Source organism: Pristis pectinata, chromosome 7 (genome assembly GCF_009764475.1).
Source record: "Pristis pectinata isolate sPriPec2 chromosome 7, sPriPec2.1.pri, whole genome shotgun sequence".
Classification (NCBI taxonomy): domain Eukaryota; kingdom Metazoa; phylum Chordata; class Chondrichthyes; order Rhinopristiformes; family Pristidae; genus Pristis; species Pristis pectinata.
In genome coordinates this window covers 41,206,631-41,229,852 of record NC_067411.1, presented here as the reverse complement: position 1 = coordinate 41,229,852, position 23,222 = coordinate 41,206,631, and the positions used below count along the sequence as shown (strand labels likewise).

Here is a 23,222-nt window from a genome sequence, read left to right as displayed (position 1 = left end):
CTCCTTTTAAACATACCGGGGTCTCATTCTCACACTCCTTTCAAGCTCACCAAGGCCCCATTTCCCATGCTCCTTCTAAACTAATAGTTCCATGTTTCCCCATAAACTCACTGGGGCTCCATTTCCCACTCTCCCTTTGAACTCAAGGCCCCATTTCCCACTCCCTTTAAATTCACCTGGTTCAATAGAAAATTTATTATATTGCTGTGCAACATGTAAAAAAAGTGTGTTAGTGTACGACTAGGAGTAATATCCAACAATCTGGAAAATTGCCAATCTGGCACCAAGGTCCCAGTTGCCAGATTATCAGAGTTTTATTGTAAAAAGTGAAAATGGAGAGGCTAGATTCATTCTCCTAAAAATAAAGTAGGTTGAGAGGAGATTTGATTGAGATGTGTAAGATTATGACTGATTTAGATAGGGCAGACAAAGGGAAGCCATTCCAATTAGTGGCTTATTCAACCAGGGAGCACTGGTTTAAAATTTGGGCAAAAAGTACAAAGGGATTATGAGGAAAACTTTTATTTTGCAGCGAATAGTTACGATTTTGAACTCACTGCCTGCAAGGCTGGTGGAAACTGTATCAGTGTCTTCAAAAGGGGAATTGGGTAGACACACAAAACAGAACATGGGAAAAATATAGGGGACAGGAACTGACTGGGTTGTCTCATTCTGTGTTGTAACAATTCTATGATTTTACGAACAAAAAAAAACAAATATAGGCTGGAGGTCAGGTAACAGGAATTGCAAAACTAGATTATGGAAAATGCTGGAAATACTCAGGAGGTCAGGCAACATCTGTGGAGATAGAAACAAGAGTTAATGTTTCAATTCAATTACCTTTCAACAGAATAAGGAAAAGTTAGAAATTAAAAATATTTAAGTCGCAGAGAAGGGATGTGGGTTTTGTCTAGACAGGACAAAGGGAACCTCTGTGACAGAGTGGAGACCAAGAGAGACCAAATGACATTGAAAGTGGTGGTGCCTGCTGAGAAAGAGTAGCAAAAACTTGTTCATTGCAGCTGATCTGTCCAGAGGAGATGCAAATAGAAGTGGACTAATAATGGCTGAGAGAGACAAAAAGAAAGCTAGAACCCTGATATCCAAAAAATACTGTTAATAGAAATTTGAAATTAAAACAATGTTGGAAATACTCAGCAATTCAGGCAGCATTTGTGGAGAGGGAAAAAAGAAGCTAACATTGCAGTTGATGACCTCCATCAGGACAGGCCGGTTTTAATATAAAGTAGAGGGGCTAATTATCTGAAATCGCCAAATTCTATGTGGAATCCTAAGTGCCTAGTTGGAAGATGAGATGGTGTTCTTCCCACTTATGCTGGACTTCACTGCAATAGTACAAGAGATTAAAGGCAGGAAGGTCGGCGGCATGGGAAGTTAAAGTGATAGGCAATTTGAAGGTGAGGACTGTACGGAGATGGTCACCCAGTGTGAATTTGGTTCCTTCGCAGTACATGATATCACATTGTGAACACCCCATTCAGTATGCTAGATTGTAACTGATACAAATGAATCATTGTTTCACTGGAAGGACTGTTTGGGTCCCTAGAAGGTGGAAGGAACCAGGTGTTGCACCTCTTATGATTGCCTGTAAAGGTGCAGACGGAAGGGGAGTAGATGCTGATGAAGATGCAAAAGTGAACCAGAGAGTTGCAGAGGGAGCAGTCCCTTCAGAATGCTGAAAAAGGAGGGGAGGGAAAGATATGCTTGATGGAGGCATCGCATTGAATGTGCTAGAATTACAGAAGAATTAAAAAGTAGATAGAGCATGTCTATTCCACTGCTGCAAGAAATGGTCTTTAAAAAAAGAGCAAAGGAATAGAATTCACCGGCTGTTAAAAGTCCCAAATGTAATATGTTTGTAAAATCTCAGTCAAGCTCTCCATGAGCATAGATCAAAATTACTAAGGGGTTATAAGACCCATGTTGAAATGTGGGATAAAGAAATATCAAAATCATAGACAGATGCAAAGGAGTGAGGCATTGTGTTGAAGCAGAGGAGGTATTTCACTGGTTTAAATGATTATATTGACCATACCCATCTCTGGAATGCTTGAAGAAGACAACTGGGTACCCTTAGAGAGCTCTATTTCTTAGTAATGAGCAAGTTTTGATAAGCACTGTGAAATTAAAAAACTAAAAATAAATTGTTGGACCAAAACCAAAGCTAAATTATTGGAAGGCAGATCTCTTGTAATTAGTGGGGCCAGCAAACATCTTCTTCATAAAGTTAAAAGTAATTCTAAAAATCTTCTTCAAATATGATTAATGCAAACATCAAGTTTAACATTTGAGCAATTTTGAAATGGGTGAATCTGTCATACTACATTCCTCCAATATGCTAAGCTAAATATTGACCCTGGATGATGCAAAGCATAAATATTATACTGGCTAATGCATAATACTTTAATAGTTCTGTTTGATCAGCACTCCATCTGCCACTCTGAACACTCCCTTGCCCCTCCACAAGTGTGTATCATCTATACATAAACAATGAGTTTGAGAGTTGTCAACACCATCACTGGAACACACCCCAGCCCACCACCAGAAATGTACTGGCATTCCTTCATTGTCATCAGCTCAAAATGCTGGAACCCACCCCCCACCCCCAAAAATTAATGAACATTCTGGGAGGACCTTCACTGTAAAAGCCGCAGCAGCTTAAGTAGGCAGCTCACTACCACCTTATCAAAATGAATTAGGGATGGTCGATAAATGCTGCTTGTAAAATATCCCATAACAAAATAAAAATGGGATTCTTCGCAGCTTTTTGAAAGTAAGTACCAATGGATTTTATAATGGAAAGCTGTTACTAAACTGGAACTATTATAACTATTTTCTCTCCAAGGACATACATGTTTATTGTATCCATAAAGAACTACTCCGTAAATCAGTGCTATAAAAAGGCATATTCTGAGATGAGTGTAAACACGTACGCATGAACGGTAGAAACATCTCAATTACAGCAGTTTCCACATCATTAATAAAGCCAACAACTGAAAACAAAATAAACAATCCTTTCTCAGCAATCTGCAGCAATGATTGCTTTGCTGTCTAATTATCATATCAAGCTATGGGTTTGCCTTTAATTATGGAAAAGTTAAAACACTCCACAACTAAGTCCTATCGTAATTATACAAGATTATTTTTAATACATTTATGATGCAATAGCAAGATTAACGCATTAAACATCAGCCAATTCCACAACTCTGGCAACGATGCATTAGCATGAGCCAAAAAGCCACAATTTGAGAGGAAGGGTGTTAAGAGATACATTAGGCAATGGTGCTTTTGTTATTTTTGAAGATTTTTTTTCTAATGCTGGTTAGGGACACAATTGCAAATTTGTGTGACTGACACCAAACTGCTAAAGCACCCAGTAATGATAACACATTACAGAAGCATTGTTTGTTGTGTGCATTTTGGCTGCTGTTTTTCTCACAACACAATTATGATTAAAAACACTTTATTAGCTATATAGTGCTTTAGGATGTCCTGAGATATTGAGAGACGTAGCAGAAATATAATCTTTTCTTTCATACATCCCCTCACAAAACACAGGAGATAACCCACTAAAACAAAGCGTACTCCTTAACATGCATACTGATAAGACTAGAAACTTCCCTTGTGCCTTTGGGGATTACACCAAGGGAGGGTCTTATCTGAGATAGAGTTGTGCCCTGCCCCTCAAGCTCTCCTACATATCCAGAAGCACCACAACACCAATGCAATCCTGTAGTTTCTTACCATGCCCTTTGGGCAATTCTCTAGACTAACGGTTCCAATGCAATCCAAGAGAGCATCCCACCTTGCAACCCCATAATCTTTAAGTCAACCAGAACAATGTTTGGATCCTAACTTGCAACATCAATTTACCTAGTATATCTTTGCTTGCTGACCTACATCGACTCCCATAAATTTTAAAATTCTTATCCCTTTTCTCCAAATCTCTCTGTGCCTCCCACCTCTAAGCACACTCCTATGGCCACCCTTGTAATCTCCTCCAGCCCTACAATCCTTCAAGATTTCTCACCCTTCTAATACTGGAACTCTCGTGCATACCTGAAATTAATAGCTCCACTATTGCCAATCATGCCTTTAACTCATGGTCCCAAGCTCTGGACTTTTCTCCTCAAGACTTTATGCCTCTCTTTCTTCCCTTAAGGTGGTCCCCAAGTCTACTTTGACTGAGCTTTTGCTTAGCTGCCCTATGGGTCCAAATGTTGAAAAACACCTTGGGGCTTTTTAGTACATTGTAGATGTTATATAAGCATTGCAATTTTGAAATATTTCCTCCTAACACCAGCCCAGGCTCCAACTGCCAGCTTTAAATTAGCATCCTTCATAGGAGTAGGGATGTAGGGATGTTATAGGAAATTTATAAAACTGTACTAGTAAGAAATTTGTTACTTTCAATCTGATGCTTGTTGAAATGAGAGACAACAATTAGAAAATGTCATTTCTGAACTAAGGGAAGAGGGGTGCAGGATGAGGATCATTTGGACTTTAAGGACATAACTTCAGAGGTGCTTAGAGACAATGGCACAGAAACAAGCAATTGAGCCCAGTCAGTCCCTGCCAACCTCACTCGAGCATCTTCCAATCCAACCCTCAACCGCATAACCCTCTATTCCTTTCCCTCTCTCTAATGCTCATACAATCTCCCCGTTAATCCATCTGTACTACTCAATCAGCCATTCCCCATGAAACTTATTTCAACTTTTTTCTTTTATTACCTTTTGTTTTTCTTAGTGACCATGTTATATTGATGCCCTCTAGTTTGGCTAAATAGAAATACTGAAGACACAAGAGACTGCAGCTGCTGGAATCTGGAGCAACACACAAAATGCTGGAGGAATACAGCAGGACAGGCAGTGTCTATGGAGGGAAATAGTCAGTTGATGTTTCGGGTTGAGACCCTTCATCTGGACTGAACTACTGGAAACTACTGCCTCTTTCTCTAACTTAAATAGAAAATTATAAGCCATTGCAGCAGCAAAACAAAATCTTCAAAATAATAATGGCTGACATGGAAAAGTCACATTATGGAAAGAAACCATTCAGTCCATCAATCTCTACTGACTCTGTGCAAGAGTTTTCCAGCTAGTACCAGTCCCCACACCTACCCCACCCAAAGCATTGCATAGTTTTTTTCCTTTCAATTACTTATCCAGATCCTTCTTGAACACCATGATTGAATCAACCTCTACTATTCCCTCTGGTGTGCATTCCAGTTCTTATTGACTCAGTTTTTCCTGATGTGCCTTTTGGTTCTTTTGCCAATCACCTTCATTGTGTCCTCTGGTTCTTCACTTTTGTGCCAATGGGAACAGTTCCTCTCCACCTACCCTGTCCAGAATGATCATGATTTTAAATGCCATTATAAGATCCCTTTCGTTCTTAAAACAAACAGCTCCCCACCCCCCCCCCCAGTTTCTTCAGTCAATCTATGTATATAACAAGTTCTTCATCCCATTCTTGCAAATCTCTTCTGCCTTCTTTATAGCACTTCACATCTCTCCCAAAGTGTGGTGCCCAGAACTAAATACGATAAAGTTATCTCTTCGTATGCAAAGGCCAATTTACCAGCTTGTAGTTAAAATGCAAAGGGAAAAAAAAGCCTGAACTTCTAGGTTTAATCCTGCTCAGCTCAGTGGACTCTGCTGCAGGAATAGGTGCAACTTGACATTTTCCTATTTTGTTAACCCATTACAACTTTGGGCATGGTAACAGGGAGTTTTCAGGTGGTTGTTGCTGTCAGGGGCAAATCAGAGTGAACTGACTGCATGCAGCTTGGTCTCAACCTTCACGTGCAAAAGCAACTCCTTTGCTGCACAGTGGACGTGAGCATCTTCAGGACACCACCCAATCCATTATGCAGTGTGGATAAAAGGCAACATTGCTGTTTCTGGCAAATGTTCCACCTAAGCTGTGGCAGCATCAGATTATTGTTTGTCTCCGAGCAGAAGTTGCACTGGTAAAGCACAGAAGGCCAGCACTGCCTGCCATTCATGGGCCTGACACAGGTACTACTCAAAGTTACAGAGGGAGGGAAAGATCTCTATGGGAGATATGGCAGGTGTACACCTGCTTGGACTTGTCTATGTTGATGACTGCGGGTAGATCCACAGTATGGCCTGGTTTCTTGGTGCAGGGGATGCGTGGATAGGTATTGCAGGTCATTGGATTATAACCCGGTCACCAGAGATGGGCTGTTGCTGTGGGATCCTTTGCATTATCTTTGTTTTTGCATTAGCCATGGAGGTGTTCCACTCCACCCTTCAATAATCAAGAGCCAACTGTACTCAAAGTATGGATGAACCACTGAGCCAGGCAGCATCCGTGAAGTAAAACAGGCGAGTAGCCTGTGGAGTAAAACAGGAGGGAGTAGGGAAGAACAGTTCCACTGGGGCACAGGTCAAAGGTAAGGATAGAAGGAAGAAAAAAAGAAAAAACGGTGGTAGAAAAAAGAGATGTTAGGGAAGAGAAGAAGCATGGTGGGGGGGTGGGGGAGGTTTGTGGCGAAGGGGGGAGGGAATTACTTTAAGTGGGAAAATTCAATATTCATGCCGTTAGGCTGCAAGGTTCCAAGAAGGAAAATGAGGTGCTGTCCCTCCAGTTTGCGCTTGGAATTATCCTGGCAGTGGAGGAGGCCGAGGGCTGACATATCAGTGATAGTGTGGGAGGGGGACGTGAAGTGACTGGCAATGGGGAGATGCAGATTGTGGTTAAAGACAGAGCGCAGGTGGTCTGTGGAATGGTTACCTAGTCTGCGTTTGGTCTCACTAATGTAGAGGAGGCCATACCTGAAGCACCGAATGCAGTAGAAGATATTAAGCGAGGTGCAGGTGAATCTCTATCTCACCCGAAAGGACTGTTTGGGTCCCTGGATGGAAGTGGTGTAGGGCCAGGTGTTGCACCTATGTCAGGGAAGGGTGGGGGGAAGGGGGGGGGGTAGGGGGATTGGGCTGGTGAGAGGAAAGGGGTTAGAGGGGTTGGGAGTGTTAAAGGGATGAAGAGTGCAATGTAAGATAGGAGGTGGATGTCAGAGAGGTGGAGCAGGGTAGGGGGAGGGGATAAGGGGGGCTGGGAGTGGGCTGGTGGAGGTGCAAGGTGGGGTGCAGAATTTGAAGTAGATGGGGGGAAGAAACAAAGCAGAGACAACAGAAGGCGAAGCCTGGAGGGAGGGAGACCCTGGGGAGGAAGGGGGTGAGAAGAGCAGAGAGTGGTGTAGGGATAGGTCCAGGGAAGGTAACAGGCCCAGTTGGGGAGTCCAGGTGGAAGAAGAGGGCTGGGGGCGAAGACCTCTACCTTACAAAGGCCAGATGCCAACACTCGGACACTTCCTCCAACCTACCCCTTAACCATGACCGCACCAAGGCCACTAGGGCTTCCCCTTTTCCTATCTTCAGTCCTGAAGAAGGGTCCTGACCCAAAGCGTTGATTGCCTGTTTTTCTCCACGGATGCTGCCTGACCTGCTGAGTTTCTCCAGCACCATAGCATTTTTCATCTAGATTCCAGCATCTGCATTCCTTTGTTTCTCTATGGATGAAACACTGTTATTATAAAGGTTCATCGTGGCTTTCTTACTCTTATGCTCTATGCCTCTATTTATAAAGCCCAGGATTCCAGATGCTTTTTTTAAATTGGATTTTCAACAATTTATGCAGATTCTTCCACTCCCCTACATCTCCATGTTTCTGTGCCTTTTTACAGAATTGTGCTCTCTTGTTCATATTGCCCCTTTCTACCAAAATGTAACATTCTACATCTTTCTATGTTAACTTTGATTTGTCATAGGCAACCCAATTCTTCTAGCTTGCCTACATCCTCTTGAAGTCCATTCCTGTCCTCTTAACAATTTGTAATACTTCAAAGTTTTATGTCACCTGCAAATTTGGAAATAGGGCATGAATGTATATGAAGAAAAGATGTGGGTACAAACCCCTGGGGAACCCCATTGTACACTTTGGTCTAAAAATTAACTGTTCACTACTACTCTTTTCTGTTAGTTAATGGATTTTCTATCCATGCTGTTAGTAACCCTTTTATTCCATAGGCTTCAACCTTAATGACAAATACTGTGCACAGTTTTGGTTCCTGGTACTAAAAAAAAGATATAATAATAATGGAGGCAGTCCAAAAGAGATTCATTCCTGGAATGAGAGGATTGTTCTATCAAGAGAGGCTAAACAAGTCTTTCACAGCCCCAGCAGTCAGCGGGAACTTGAGGAGCAGGCCTGATTAGGGATAGTCACCATGGCTTTGTGTATGGCAGGTCATGCCTAACCAATCTAATAGGTTTTCAAGGAGGTTACCAGGAAAATTTGAAAGGAAGACAGTGGACGTTGTCTATATGGACTTTAGCAAGGCCTTTGACAAAGTCCCACATTGGGAGGCTGCTCCAGAAGGTTAAGTTGCTTGGCATTCAGGATGAAGTAGCCAACTGGATTCAATGTTGGCTTAGTGGGAGAAGCCAGAGAGTGGCAGCAGATGGTTGTCTCTCTGATTGGAGGCCTCTGACTAGTGGTGTCCCACAGAGATTGGTGCTGGGTCGATTGATGTTTATCATCTACATTAATGATTTAGATGATAATGTGGTAAACTGGATCAGCAACTTGCGGATGACACCAAGACTGGAGGCATAGTGAGGAAGGCTATCAATGCTTGCAAAGTGATCTGGACCAGCTGGGAAAATGGGCTGAAAAATGGCTGATGGAATTTAATGCAGACGTGTGAGGTGCTGCACTTTAGGAGGACAAGCCAATGTAAAACTTGCACAGTGAATGGTAGGGCCCTGAGCTGTGTGGTAGAAGAAAGGGACCTGGGAATAGAAATCCATAGTTCCTTGAAAGTGGCATCGCAGGTAGAGAGGGTCATAAAGAGCTTTTGGCACATTGGCCTTCATAAATCAGGGAACTGAGTTCAGGAGTTGGGATGTTATGTTAAAGTTGTATAAGATGTTGGTGAGGCCAAATTTAGAGTATTGTGTGCAGTTCTGGTCACCTACCTACAGGAAAGATATCAATAAGCTTGAGTGCAGAGAAAATTTGGACTATTGCTGGGACTTGAGGACCTGAGTTACAGGGGTAGGTTGAACAGGTTAGGACTTTATTCCCTGGAGTGCAGGAGAATGAAGGGAGATCTTGTAAAAGTATACAAAGTTATGAGGGTATAGATAGAGTGAATGTATGCAGGCTTTCACCCTTCAGGTTGGGTGAGACTAGAACTAGAGGTCATGGGTTTAGGGTGAAATCTGAAATATTTAAGGAAAATCTGAGCAGGAACTACTTCACTCAGAGGGTGGTGCGAGTGTGGAATGAGCTGCCAGCAGAAGTGGTGGATGTGGGTCAACTGTAACATTTAAGAGAAGTTTGGATAGGTACATGAATGAGAGAGGTATGGAAGGCTATGGTCCGAGTGCAGGTAGATGGGACTAGGCAGAAAACCAGGCTGGCATGGACTAGATGGGCCAAAGGGCCTGTTTATGTGCTGTAGTGCTATTAGTGAGAGATCTTTAATTTCCCCAGTATTGACTAGACTACTCAGAATATCAAGGGCCTGAACGGGGTGGAATTTGTGAAATGTGTCCAAGAAAGTTTCCTAAGTCAATATATACCCTACTTGGGAGGGTGCAATACTGGACCCTCTTGGGGAACAAGGCAGGGCAAGTAACTGAAGTGGCAGTCAGCACTTTTGCTCTAGTGATCATAATTCTATTAGTTTTGAGACAGTGATGGAAAAGGATAGGACAGGCCCACAGTTTAGGGTCCTAAACTGCAGCAGGGCTAATTTTGGGGGAATTAGAGGATCTAGCAGAGGTTGACTGGATTAGTCTGCTTGGAGGGAAAGGAATGAAGAGCAAGTGGGAGGCTTTTAAGAGTATGAAATCAAGAGTTCAAAAGCAGCATATTCCTGTTAGGGTGAATGGTAAATATGGCAAGTTTAGGGAACCTTGGCTGACAAGAGATATTGAGGCTCTGGTCAAAAAAAAAAGGAAGCATGCATTGGGTTTAGGAGGTTGGGGATGAGTAAATCCCTTGACTATAAAAAGATTAAGAATACACTTGAGGGAAATCAGGAGGGCAAAGGGAGGGTATGAGATGGATCTAGCACACAAGGTTAAGGAAAATCCCAAGAGGTTCTATAGCTATATTACAAGGGTAGTTAGGGAGAGAGTAGTTCCCCTTAAAGATCAGCAGGGTCTCAAGCCACAGGAGATGGGTGGGATTTTTAATATTTCCCCAGGGTAGGTGAGTCCAAAACTAGGGGGCACAGATTTAGGGTGAGAGGGGCAAGATTTAAAAGGGACCTGAGGGACAACTTTTTCAAGCAGAGGATCAGTATATGGAATGAGCTGCCAGAGGAAGTGGTTGATATAGGTAGAATAGTATCACTTACAGGGGCTTAGAGGGATATGGACTGAACACAGGAAATTGGGACTAGCTGAGTGTGTACTGTGGTCGGCAAGGCCTTGTTGGACTGAAGAGCCTGTATCTATGCTGTATTGCTCTGACTCCAACCTTTATTTCCTCTTTATCAATTTTTAAATTTGCCCAGTATCTCAACCACATCATCTTTTTGCTGAGATTCTAGCAGTATCTTTCTTGATGAAAGATGTAATATAGTGACTATGCCCTCTGCTTGCATGAGTTGATTCCCCAATCAATGCAACTTCTCTTGCTGCCCATTTATTGCCTATGGAAGATTTTTTGGATTCCCTTACTGAGGGTCATCTTGTATGATTTGCTTTACATACAAATGACATGACAGTTGAAACTTGGGCAAATAACATAAGTGCATAAGAAATATGAAATTGATTTGTTTTCCTTGCTTTCTAGGTGTAGGAAATCAGATGATATCTCCATTATTTTCCAAATAGTCCCAATTAGAATTTAATATCAGAGATGAACCATCTCAAAGTCGTATCAGGTCTAGAGAGGGCACAATCCATTCTCATCAATGAATACCAAATTACAAAAAGGTTTTTAATCTGGGAAATGTAGTTGTCACCTAGATCCACACTCAAACCTTCCAAGGTAGTTCACAAACAGTAGTAAACAAAATTTGATACCAAAAAAAGAGCTTGGTTAATGATATAACTTAAGTTGCATCTTAGAGTCCCAGTGCAGCATGGTGCAAAAATGGGCCCTTTGGCCCACCACACCCACGCTGACCATTTTGCCCATCTATACTAATCCCATTTGCCCACATTAGGTCTGTATCCATCTGAAAAGAAGTTAAGGTTTAGGGAGGGAATTCTAAACAGCTGGTATGATACTGAATTGCAAATAATCACAGGAATTATTACCTTATCTGAATGTGAAATTAAGAGGGGCTCTTAACTAGTAGCTGAATCTTTTTTTAAAAAATGTATGGTGATTGACATTTGCCTATAGGCCTATAAACAATATTTTCCCAAGGGCAAACTGTGACCACAACATTTTTTATTCAGTGAGTAAATAATTAAATCTATTTAAATTATTTTTTTTACAGCGTGGTAACAGGCCCTTCCGGCCCAATGAGTCTGTGCCACCCATTTTAAACCCAAATTGACCTACCCGTATGTCTTTTTTAGAATATGGGAGGAAACTGGAGCACCCGGAGGAAACCCATGCAGACATGGGAGAATGTACAAACTCCTTACAGTCAGTGGGAATCAAACCCTGATCGCTGGCGCTGTAATAGCCTCGCACTAACCACTACGCTACTGTGCCGCCCTGATAGTGAGGGTAGTAATGGACAGGGATCTGCTGAAGGTAAAGGAATCTCAATAAAACTAGGAAGATTTTTAGCTGCTGAATGTCCCAACTGCATTTTGTGCAAAGAATGGGCAAATAGCCAGTAGCAGTGTGATCTTGCAGCCATCCTAGAGTGCTAAAATCCATGGAAACAAAGCATGCAAACCAGAGTACAGAGACATTTAAAGAAATTAAACACTATTTACCATCACAGAAATATTTTCATCCATATAAACACTATCTCTGTACCAAAACAAAATTGTAAAAGGGCACATTCGTATAGTAAACTTTGTAACTTTTGACATAGGAGAATTGAAGAGTACTATGGAACAATGCTTTCTCACTTAAGTTACTTTGACCAGAAATTAGCCCGTTAAATATTTCAACAAAATTATAAATCTTTGTTAGCGCTACAGTGCAACCAAATCTAATTTCTGAAATACTGCAAAGATCATTGCCAATGTACATTATAACATTAATAATGTGCAAATGTAGTGCAAGAGAAGAAGCAAGGAATCAGAGTAAAGATCAGAATCTCTCTTCTCAGCAATGATACTGCAAAAGAGCAGCTGCTTTTTTCAGATGAGAGTAGCCCACAGCTTTAAGGAAATAGTGACTCAAGCTGATGTGTGTCAGTGGTGGTGGTTGTTGCAAGCCAATGAGGAGTTAGTGAATGCAGACATTTTTCTGACAAGTGAATAAAGCATAGATGCTGATATTATAAATTATTTTAAATTATGTAATCCATTTTTCTACACTATTCTTCTTCCATCACTTTGTCCTTCAGTTTTCAATAATCTCTGCAACTACTATAATGCACGTTCAGTTACAGAGGCCATGTTTGTTGCTGTACCATCTGAATGATATTCAGCTTTTTCTGCTTGTAAATATTAGCAACATGGCTTGCTATTTAACATTTGACACTATCAATGTTTTTAACTTCCAAAAACTGCCATCCCAGTCACTGAGATAATACTGGCTTTATACCAACCTTCAGGTGAGAAAACTGAAGACTTAATTCAACAGTCTTGGCTTTAACAGGAAAGTGTGATCAAAAATAAGTCTGGTTGTAACAACACCCTACATTTATACACTCTCTCTCTCATACTGAAATATTACAAGGCACTTAATGGTAATATTATCATAAAACAAGACTCCAAACCATACAGCTGACACCACTGTAGTGGGCCAAATGTCAAATAATGATGAGTCAGAGCACAGAAAGGAGAGAGCCTAGTGACAAGGTGTCATGACAACAACCTTTCCCTCATTGTCAGCAAAACAGAAGAACTGGTTGTTGATTTCTGGAAAGGGGGGTGGGGGGGAAGAGAAAGAGGAGAGAGAAGTGGTACCTGTTTACATCAACGGTGCTGAGGTTGAGAGAGTTGAAAGCTTCAAGTTCCTAGGCGTGAACATTACCAATAGCCTGTCCTGGTCCAACCATGTAGACACCAGGCAAAGAAAGCTCACAAGCACTTCTACTTCCTCAGGAGGCTAAAGAAATTTGGCATGTCCCCTTTGACACTCACCAATTTTTATTGATGCACCACAGAAAGCAGCTTTTCTAGATGCATCACGGCTTGGTATGGCAACTGCAAGAAATTGCAGAGTTGTCAACACAGCTCAACACATCACAGAAACCAGCCTCCCCTCCTTGGACTCTGTCTACACTTCCCGCTGCCTCAGAAAAGCAGCCAACATAATCAAAGACCCCACCCATCCCGGACATTCTCTCTTCTCCCCCCTCCCATGGGGCAGAAGATACAAAAGCCTACAAGCACGTACCACCAGGCTCAAGGACAGCTTCTATCCTGCTGTTATAAGACTATTGAATGGTCTCCTTGTATGATAAAATGGACTCTTGTCTTCACAATCTACCTCGTTATGGCCTTGCACCTTATTGTCTTTCTGCACTGCACTCTCTGTAACTGTAACACTATTCTGCATTGTTATTGTTTTCCCTTGTACTATTTCAATGCACTGTTGTAATGAAATGACATGTATGGATCTCATACAAAAAAGTTTTTCCACTGTACCTCAGTACATGTGACAAAAATATACCAATTTAAAGATATTAGGAAAGATGATAAAATGTTTAATTGAAGTGGTAGATTTCCAGGAGCATCTTTAAGGAGAAGGGAAAGGAAGGCAAAGCGTTTGGGGAAAATTTTTCCAGACTAAGGGCAAGTGAGCTGAAAGCAAGTGGGAACAATTAAAAATCGAGAGACTGTAAGAGGAGCGAAGTAGTCTACAAGATTCATAGTAAAATATTCCCCTCATTGTGGTTAGTAATTTATATTTGTTAATTTTGAAATGTGTGAAATGATCTCAGCAGTTTGGCAACACTTGTAGAGGTTTCATAAGCTACCTGGCGTTGACACTAATGTTCAAGTGTATTGCAGCTTCTTTTACTCAGCCTTTGCACTTCCATTTCCCATATTACTGGTGGTTCAAGCACTCAATGACAAGCAAATTAAAAATGCTGGATTCATCAAGATAGATATAAGACAATCAAGCTATATGTACACTCAATGGATAAATCATTATACTGTCATAGAAAGTGCATTCAGTTTTGCTTACCATATCTGTCATCTCTTATTTTGGACAGATTATAGAACTTCTTTTCCTTACAATTAGGATCAAGGGGCTCCAAGAGTTGTCCATAGGGGTTACTCATTGTAACTTGAGTATAATGGCTAAAAGTGATAACCTGAAGTACAAATTTAAACATTATTGATCTATCCAAAAAAAAATACAGCATTACACAAAAGTTCATTAAAATAGTCACAAGTCACTTTAGTGCCCAACTATTAAGGTGTGCTGTAACCAAGAAAAAGTCACAGGTTAAAAATAGCAGTACCACTGTAAAACCACAACAAACCCAACAATACTGCATTGTTAGACTGCAGTATTGCAACTAAAAATTTGGCAGGCAAGAAATGGTATTAGTACACCCATAATAAGGTATTATAATGGATCTCTACACCTACAACTATGTAGCTAAGCATAGCTCTAACGCCATGTACAAATTCACTGATGGCACCACTGTTGGCAGAATTACAGATGGTGATGAGGAGACATACAGGATTGAGATAGTTCAGTTGGTTGACTGGTGTCGTAACAACAACTTTGCACTCAATGACAGCAAAACCAAGGAACTGATTGTGGACTTTAGGAAGGGGAAGTCAGGCGAACTAGCACCAGTCCTCACTGAGGGGTCTGCGATGGAAAGGGTGAGCAGCTTCAAGTTCCTGGGCATCAACATCTTGGAGGATCTATCCTAGGACCAGCACATAGATGCAACCATGAAGATGGTACACCAGCATTGCTACTTTCTTAGAAGTAGGAGGAGATTTGGCATGTCATTGAAGACGCTGACAAACTTCTACAGTGGAAAGCATTCTCACTGATGGCATCACAGCCTGATATAGAAACTTAGATGCGCAAGAATGCAAGGGGCTATGGAGAGTGGTGGACTCAGCCAGTTCCGTCACGGTACAGCTCTTCCCAACACCAAGGACATCTACAAGAGGTGATGTCTCAGGAAGGCGACATCCGTCATTAAGGACCCCAAGCTATCCAGGCCATGCCCTCTTCTTGTTGCTGCCATTAGGCAGGAGGTACAGGAGCCTGTAGACCCACACCTTGAGATTCAACAACAACTTTCTCCCCCACTGCCATCAGGTTCTTGAACCAACCTGAAAAACCCTAATTCTACCTTGGACTATATTTCCCTCAACTTGAACTAATGTTGTTATGTCTTTGTTTACTTTGTCATGCAACTTGTGTATGATTTATGTTAATTTAAGTTTATATAATTTATGTTTGTTGTGTTTGCAACATACTGTGCTGCTGCTGCAAAAAGCAAATTTTCATGGCATTTATACCCTGGATATGTATGCTCATGACAATAAACTTGAACCTGAAAATACTGAGCACTTAAGCCTATGTTATATTGAAAGTGTAGAAAATCACAGTCAAGTTTATGAAAATAAACACTGTAGTTAAAGGACCTCATCCAAAATCTTGTTACTCATGTCCTAACCCATACTCAAGTCCCATTAACCCAACATCCTGTGATCAATGATGCAATGTGGCTCCCAGATGCACAGGGACTTGGAAATACATCACCATTCTTTCATTGTTTCAGGATACAAATCCTGGGCTTCCTCACCAATAGCTTTGTAGAAGTTCCTTCAACTGGTGATTCAAAAAGATGCTTCATCAGGTTCTTCTTAAGCGCTGTTAAAGATGGGCAATATATGCTGACCTTGCCAGAAATACCCAGATCTCAAAAAAAATGAACATAAGCAAACATACAGCAAAAGAAAAATAGCATTTGCCCTATTCTGCTCTTTTGTGTATTCTCAATTCCATCACTGCTGCTTTCAACTGCCAGTTCTAAGCTCTTGAACTCCCTCCCTAAACATTTCCATGCATCTTCCATTTATCCCCATTTCTCCCTTTCTCTGTCCCTCAAACTTATCCTTTTGAGAAAGTTTGTCATGTCCTAACGTCTACTTTTCTGCCTTAGTGTCAAATTTTGTTTGATAATGTTCTTGTGAAGCAGCTAGTGATATTTTACTATACCAAAGGCCCTTTCTAATAATGCCACTGTTATTACCTTCACAATGAGATATCAGATGTACTAATTCTCTCTCATAATTATTCCCCTTCAAAATTATGAGTCTTCTCTTATGTTTTTGTAGACAACTAGAAGTTTTCTGCCTGTGATTCTTTGATGAGATGATGGCTGATACTGTTAATAAAAAAAAAATCCCTGAACACAAAAAAAATAGGAGTAGGATTAGACAACTCAGTTTCTAAACATGTGCAATACTAATAGCAAAACATTTTTTAAACTGTTGCCATAAAATCTGCAAGGTTGGACTGATACTTTTCAAAAGGTCAGTCATAACTCCTAACAATGCTTAACAAACTGTGTTCTGCATTTGCTGACTTACTCATGAACTGATTGTGAAACGATTCACATTGACAATGCACCTTATCACATGCTTAAAGTGTGTTCAACTAATACAGCAACTAATTTGCATCTAGAATTTTCCACAATAAAATTAATGACTGCTTTTTCAAAAAAATAATTCATAAATGGAGATGTTCTTCATTCAAGGGATGTGCGCATTGGTACAGTCTATTCTTTAAATGCACTCATGGAGGTGGTGATGATCGGCACCCTTAAATTGCTGTAGTTCATGCAGTGAAGTTACACCCACAAGGCTGTTAAGCAAGCAATTCCAAGATTTTAACTCAACAGCTCTGAAGGAATGGCAACATCCTTCCAAGCCAGAATAGGATGCGATTTGAAGGGAACTTTCAGACTGTAATGTTCCCGTGCATTTGCAGCTTTGTCTTCTCAGTGGTAAAGGTCATGGGTTTGAGAGATGCTGTTAAAGTAGATACTGTGAGCAACTGCATACTACTTGTAGATGATATGCACTTCAGCCACACGTGGCAGCAGTGGAGGGAGTTTAGGGTGGTTGATGATGTATCAATCACGTGGACTACTTTTTGAGTACTCTTGAACCCACACTCATCCAGGTAACTGGAGAATATTCCATCAAATTCCTGCCTTCAGCCTTATGGATAGTGGGCAGACAATGGTGAACAAAGAGGCGTGTCACTCACAATAGAATACCCAGCCTCTGATCTGCATATGTAAATACAGCATTTATCTCATCCATAGTAACCATACCCCCCCACCCACCACACCCAGATACTAATGTCAAGCAGGGATGGTTAGACTCTCCCTTGTTGAAGATGGTCATTTCTTGGGATTTCTGCAGTACATATGAATTAGGAGCAAGAGTAGGCCATTTTGACCCTCAAGCATGCTTAATAAGATGCTGATTGATCTGACTGTAACCTCATCTCCACATTCCTGTCTACTACTGGCTTATCAAATAACCATCTATCTTTACCTTAAAATATTCAAAGACTGCTTCCACAGCATCTGAGGAAGAAAGCATCAGACTCACTACCACTGAAGAAAAAAAATGCCTCACCTCTGATTAAGTGGGCTGCACCTTATTTGTCTTTTAAAAAATAGTGACACCTAATTCTAGATTCTCCTGCAAGAGGAAACATCTACCTTGTCAAGACCTCTCAGGATTTTGTTTCAATCAAGTCACCACCCATTCTTCTGAACTCTGGCATATATAAGCCCAGACTGTCCAACCTTTCCTCACAAGACAACCTACTCATTCCAGGTATCAGTCTAGTAAAATTTCACTGAACTTCTTCCAACTCATTAACACCCTTTGGTAAAAAAGGAGATTAATACAGTAGTCCAGATGTGATCTCATTAATGGCCTGTATAACCACCCTACTTCTGTACTCAATTCAACTAGCAATAAAAGAAAACATTCTGTTAGTCATCCTAACTACTTGCTGTACCTGCATACCAGCCTTCTGTGTATCATGCACTTGGACAGCCAGATCCCTCTCCAGCTCAGAGTTCTGCATTCTCTCAGCATTTAAATAATACGCTTTCTTATTTTTCCTACAAAAAGTACATCCTTTCCCACATTATATTCTATTTGGTAGATTTCTGTCCACTCATTTAACTATATCCATTTGTAGCCTCCTTACATTCTCTTCACAACTTGCTTTCCTACCCATCTTTGTATGATCAGCAGATTTAGCCACCATACCCAAGGTGCCTTCATCCGAAGCACTTGTACAAATTGTAAAAGTTTAGACCCCTGCAATAATCTGACATTCAGCCAAACAGAAAAAAAGACCCATTTATACCTGCTCTCTGTTAGTCTATCCATCTTCTATCCATGCCAGTATGTTACCTCCTGCACCGTGAGCTTTTTTCCCCCCTCCTTGATATGGCATTTTATTAAAGGTCTCAGGAAATATAAGTACAGGAGATCCTGCAGTGCCCCTTTATCCATAGCACATGCTACTTCTTCAAAGAATTGCTATTTGTCAAGTCTTGCTGCACATTTCTCTGAGAAATTGGTGGTGGAGAGCCACCACTTTGAATCACTGCATTCTATGCATTGATGAGACTAAAAGAGTGCTAATGGATAGGACATAATCAAATTTTAGTCCTCAGAGTTCAGAGAGTCACACAGCATGGTGGACCAACTCAACTTGGCCCACCATGTCTGAGTTGACCATTAAGTATCGATACCATTTTTCCACTCAGATTCCTATCGTTCTTCCTCATCCCACTAATTTTCTCGCCATATTTGGGACAATTTACCTACCAACCTGTACATTATTTGGATGTGGGAGGAAACTGAGTTCCTAGGAGGAATCCAATTCAGCAAGCCCTGATCCTCCAGTCCCCTTATTTCTGTCCCCTTTCCCATATCCACCTACAGCCCCCCGTCATCCATTTTTGCTCCCCCCCCCCCAAATCTACTACCCACACATTTCATCCACTGGCTCTCCACCCAGCCCCTAATCTAGTTCTGGTTTCATTTTCCTTTTACCCCTCCCCTAATGGTTCCCATTATCACCATCCTTACTTGTCAAATGCCAGCACACTGGTAGCCTTCGTGTTCCTGCTCATCACCCTTCAGCATCTGTCTCCAGCTTCACCCTCTCCCCACAACCACCCCCCCCCACTCCATCTGTCTCTTTTTTATGTCTGCCTCCATCCATCTCCCTCTGTCTTCCCACTCCACCCCTCCCACTCTCCCATCTGGCTCGATCTGCCCATCATTCTTCATCCCCATCAGTCCACTAATCACCTCTGGCCCCCGTAACACCATTCACCCTTTCCTCTCGATGCTATCTCCCCTCTTCACTCTCTGTCCTGGTGAAAGCTTTTGATTCAAAACATTGACAACTCCTACCCTCCACCAACTCCCAAATGCTCTCAGCCTGAGGTTTTCCAGCAGATTGATTGTTGCTCCAAATTCCGGCATCTGCAGTCTCGTATCTCTGAGAGGAATTCACGTGGGTCACAGGGAGAACATGCAAACTCCACACAGACTGCACCAGAGGTTAGGATTGAATCTGAGTCACTGGAGCTGTGAATCAACAGTTCTAATAGCTGCACCACTGTGCTGCCCTGACTCATAATACAGTCCAGTATGTTTTGTACAAAATCTACAAACACTGAAGATCTTATCACTGTTTACATATTTTCCAGTCTTTTTCCAACCAAGGTGTCAATGCAAGCAAACGATCAGTTAAAGTTGAACAAACATGGTGTGGTAGGAAAGTCTGAACAGAAGTAGTATTGCGTCTAGTTCACTATGGATATAATAACGTATTGGTGGGATTTTTTTTTTATTATACTTCAGCACACTTAACCCAAACTGGAGAAATATGACTTATCAACAACCACTAGAAAGACTAGTTTGTATTTGGGTAGTAAAAATGTTCAGCTTACATAAACATTAAAATTCAATGTGGTGCAATACCTACCTTCACTTTGAGACTTTGACCGAAGCAGAATGTACTTTATTTTTGCACTTTTGAACTATTAAAAGAACATCTAAGCAAACAATAAATAAACTTTGCTGGTTATCAATTTAGATCAGGAGACAAAGAGTGGTATTTTAGTATTTAAAATGTGATTGGATTTCAATACTGGAGAAGCAATTCCAAACAAAATGGTTCATGTATATTGAGAAACTTAAGCAAACAGACAGAGAAAACTGATACATCTGTGGGAGAATCAAACTAGCATATGGAATGCACCCAGCTAGCTTTTTAACCAAAGGCAAGGTTGATTTTCTATACAACAACAAGCTTGCATTACAACACGCTGACTCTTTTCCCCACTTCTAGCCACTTAGCTCTGTTTTCATAGAACCTTCACATTTCCCCACACTCTGCTATCTTTAAACAATATTCTGTTCTTTCCACAGTTGCTGACTGACCTGTAAAGTGCTTCCAGAATTTTGTTTTAATATCATATTTTCAACATTTGCAGTTTTTGATATATACACATTCATCCTGTACTTTTACCCCAGTCATGCCGGAATTGCTACCACTGCACAAAATAATACTTTTCCCTTGCATTATTGCCAATGCAAGGGACCATGCAACTTTTGCCTTCATGGCTCTCATTGAACAAGGTCCTGTACCTTTCCCCTGCATTGCTGGATACCAAAAAGACACCATCTTTCATAGAATTATAAAAATTTACAGCATACAATGAGGCCCCTCAGCTCACTGTGTGCTGCATTGCTGTCACTGCACAGAATGCTCCATCTGTCCCCTGCACTACTGCCTTTGCAATGAAATGTACACTTTTTTTGTCATCACACAGGATCACACATCTTGCTCCTGCATGTCTTACTCTGCAGGCCTTGCAATTTCACAATATGATTCCATGGTGTACAGGAGTGTGCCCTTCCTCCCTGCACTGGTGTCATTCACCAGCATCATTCACCTTCCCTCTTTATGGGCATCATCACACAGGTTCCTGCATCTTCTCTTAGCATCAGTCACTGCACAGTCGCATGCAGTTGCCATTGCACTGCAGTCAGTGAACAGGAATCACATTTCCACACATTGCTCCTGCATTGGTGCTATTTTAAATTCGCACTTAAAAGGCACTTAAATGACGTTCAACTTTTCCCTGCATTGTACAGGACTCCCCAGCTTTCCCCATATTTCGGTCATCGCTTAGGACCCTGCACCTTGCTACCTACATTGGCGTTAATGCACAGAATCTGCACCTCCCCCAATTATCAATCACGACAGAGTCTGCAGCTACCCTGCATTGTTGTCAATGTATCAGAACTACACCTTCCTCCTGCACCGGAATCATTGCACAGTAAACTGCATGTTTTCTTTGCATCTAGAGTCACTGGACAGGACCCTGCTCCTTTCCCCCGGATGACTGTCATTGTAAGGAATCTGCACCTTCCACATCGGCTTCACTGAATGTACCCCTGTGACTTCTCCATAGAATACTGCCACAGCAGTGCCCTGCTCTTTCCTCCTACGTTCCTGCCATTGCACAGGGACCTTGCACCTTCCTCCCGCACTGGTGCCATTGCACAGGGACCTTGCACCTTCCTCCCGCACTGGTGCCATTGCAAGGGACCCGGCACCTTTCCCCTTCATTGATGCCGTTGCCCGAAGTCCAGTCCCCGCACGGCGCGCGCGATCAAGGCACAGCAAGCTGCAGCCCTGCGAGGGGAGACAGTAAGCGTGCTGTTCCCACACCGGCCCTCAGAGTCAGCACCAACAATAACTCCAATTACCTTACGCGAAGCCTGACACAATCCACTCCTTTTCACCGCGGCGTTGCTGCGGGAACCCCCTCCTCCGACCAGCGGCCGCCCGTCAACACACCTCCGCGCATGCGCCCATCCCGCTCGCGCAGTCGGCGTCCGCACGTCCTGTGGCTGTTGTTGCACGTCATCACGTAATTTGGCTGGCGAACATGCCCTCCCCCGCCAAGCACATGGAGCAGGTGTTAATGCCCCAACTCTGCCGCGGGTTCTAGCAATGGCAGAGAGAGAGAGTTTGCATTTCTTTAGCCCCTTTCACATCACTTTCAGGACATCCCAATATGCTTCCTGCCAATGAAGGGCTCTCACTTTGTAAAGATGGAAGCACGATAGCTAATGTGTGCATGACAAGCGCCCACAAACAGCAACGTGCCAATGAACAGGTAATCTGGTTCAGCAGTGTTGATTGAGGAATGGATACTAAAAGGCCTGGATAGAGTGGACGTGGAGAAGATGTTTCCATTAGTACGAGGGTCTAGGGTCCAAGGGAACAGCCTCAGAATAAAAGGACGTCCCTTCAAAACTGAGATGAGGAGGAAATTCTGCAGCCAGTGGATGGCAAATCTATGAATTTGTTGTCACAGGGGGCTGTGGAGGCCAAGTCATTGGGTGTATTTAAGGCAGAGATTGATAGGTTATTGATTGGTAAAGGGGTTAAGGGTTTTGAGGAGAAGGCGGGAGAATGGAGTTGAAAAAGAATCAGCCATGATTGAATGGTGGAGTGGATTCCATGGGCTGCATCTATACCTTATGGTTTTATGGGACATAAGGGAAAATCTCCCTGTTCTTTGAAATGCATGGGATCTTTCTGGAACAGCTTAGAGTTCAGACTTTCAACCAAAAAACAGTTATGCAGCACTTCCTGAATACTACACCAAAGTGCAGCCCAGGTTTTGTAAAGATCCTGCAGTAGGACTGGCATCCACAACTGTTGCCCCATAGGCAAAAAGTGCTACCAATTGAGCTACGACAAGGGTTACCAATGGTCTTATTTAGGTAGAATGCCCAATTATATAAATAGAAATTGGCTTCTCAGCTACAAAGATCAAGTCCAAGGCAAATGATTCTAAGACATGGGCAACACATTAGCCAATTTGTGCACATTTGATAACAACCAGATAATTCTATTTTAACAGAAGAGCAAACAACAGTAGATGCTGGAAATCTGAAGTAAAAACAGAAAATGCAAGAAATACTCAATGGGTTAGGCAGCTTGGTTTTAATCTTAAT

At 41.9% G+C, this 23,222-nt stretch overlaps 1 protein-coding gene across 3 annotated transcripts in view; it reads right to left on the bottom strand.

Annotated features, from left to right (window-relative positions):
* aco1 (aconitase 1, soluble) overlaps positions 1 to 22,081 on the bottom strand; it is a 72,530-nt gene extending 50,449 nt beyond the window's left edge. The window contains exons 1-3 of one of the 3 annotated variants that reach the window (XM_052019800.1): positions 21,963 to 22,081; positions 16,385 to 16,540; positions 14,341 to 14,470 (exon numbers count right to left, since the gene is read on the bottom strand). In XM_052019800.1, coding sequence (XP_051875760.1) covers positions 14,341 to 14,437 — 97 coding nt within the window. In that variant the 5' untranslated portion in view covers positions 14,438 to 14,470; positions 16,385 to 16,540; positions 21,963 to 22,081. The remainder of the gene's footprint in view (positions 1 to 14,340; positions 14,471 to 16,384; positions 16,541 to 21,962) is intronic. The other 2 variants (XM_052019798.1, XM_052019801.1) reach the window with 2 other exon arrangements.
* Positions 22,082 to 23,222: the final 1,141 nt, after the last annotated feature.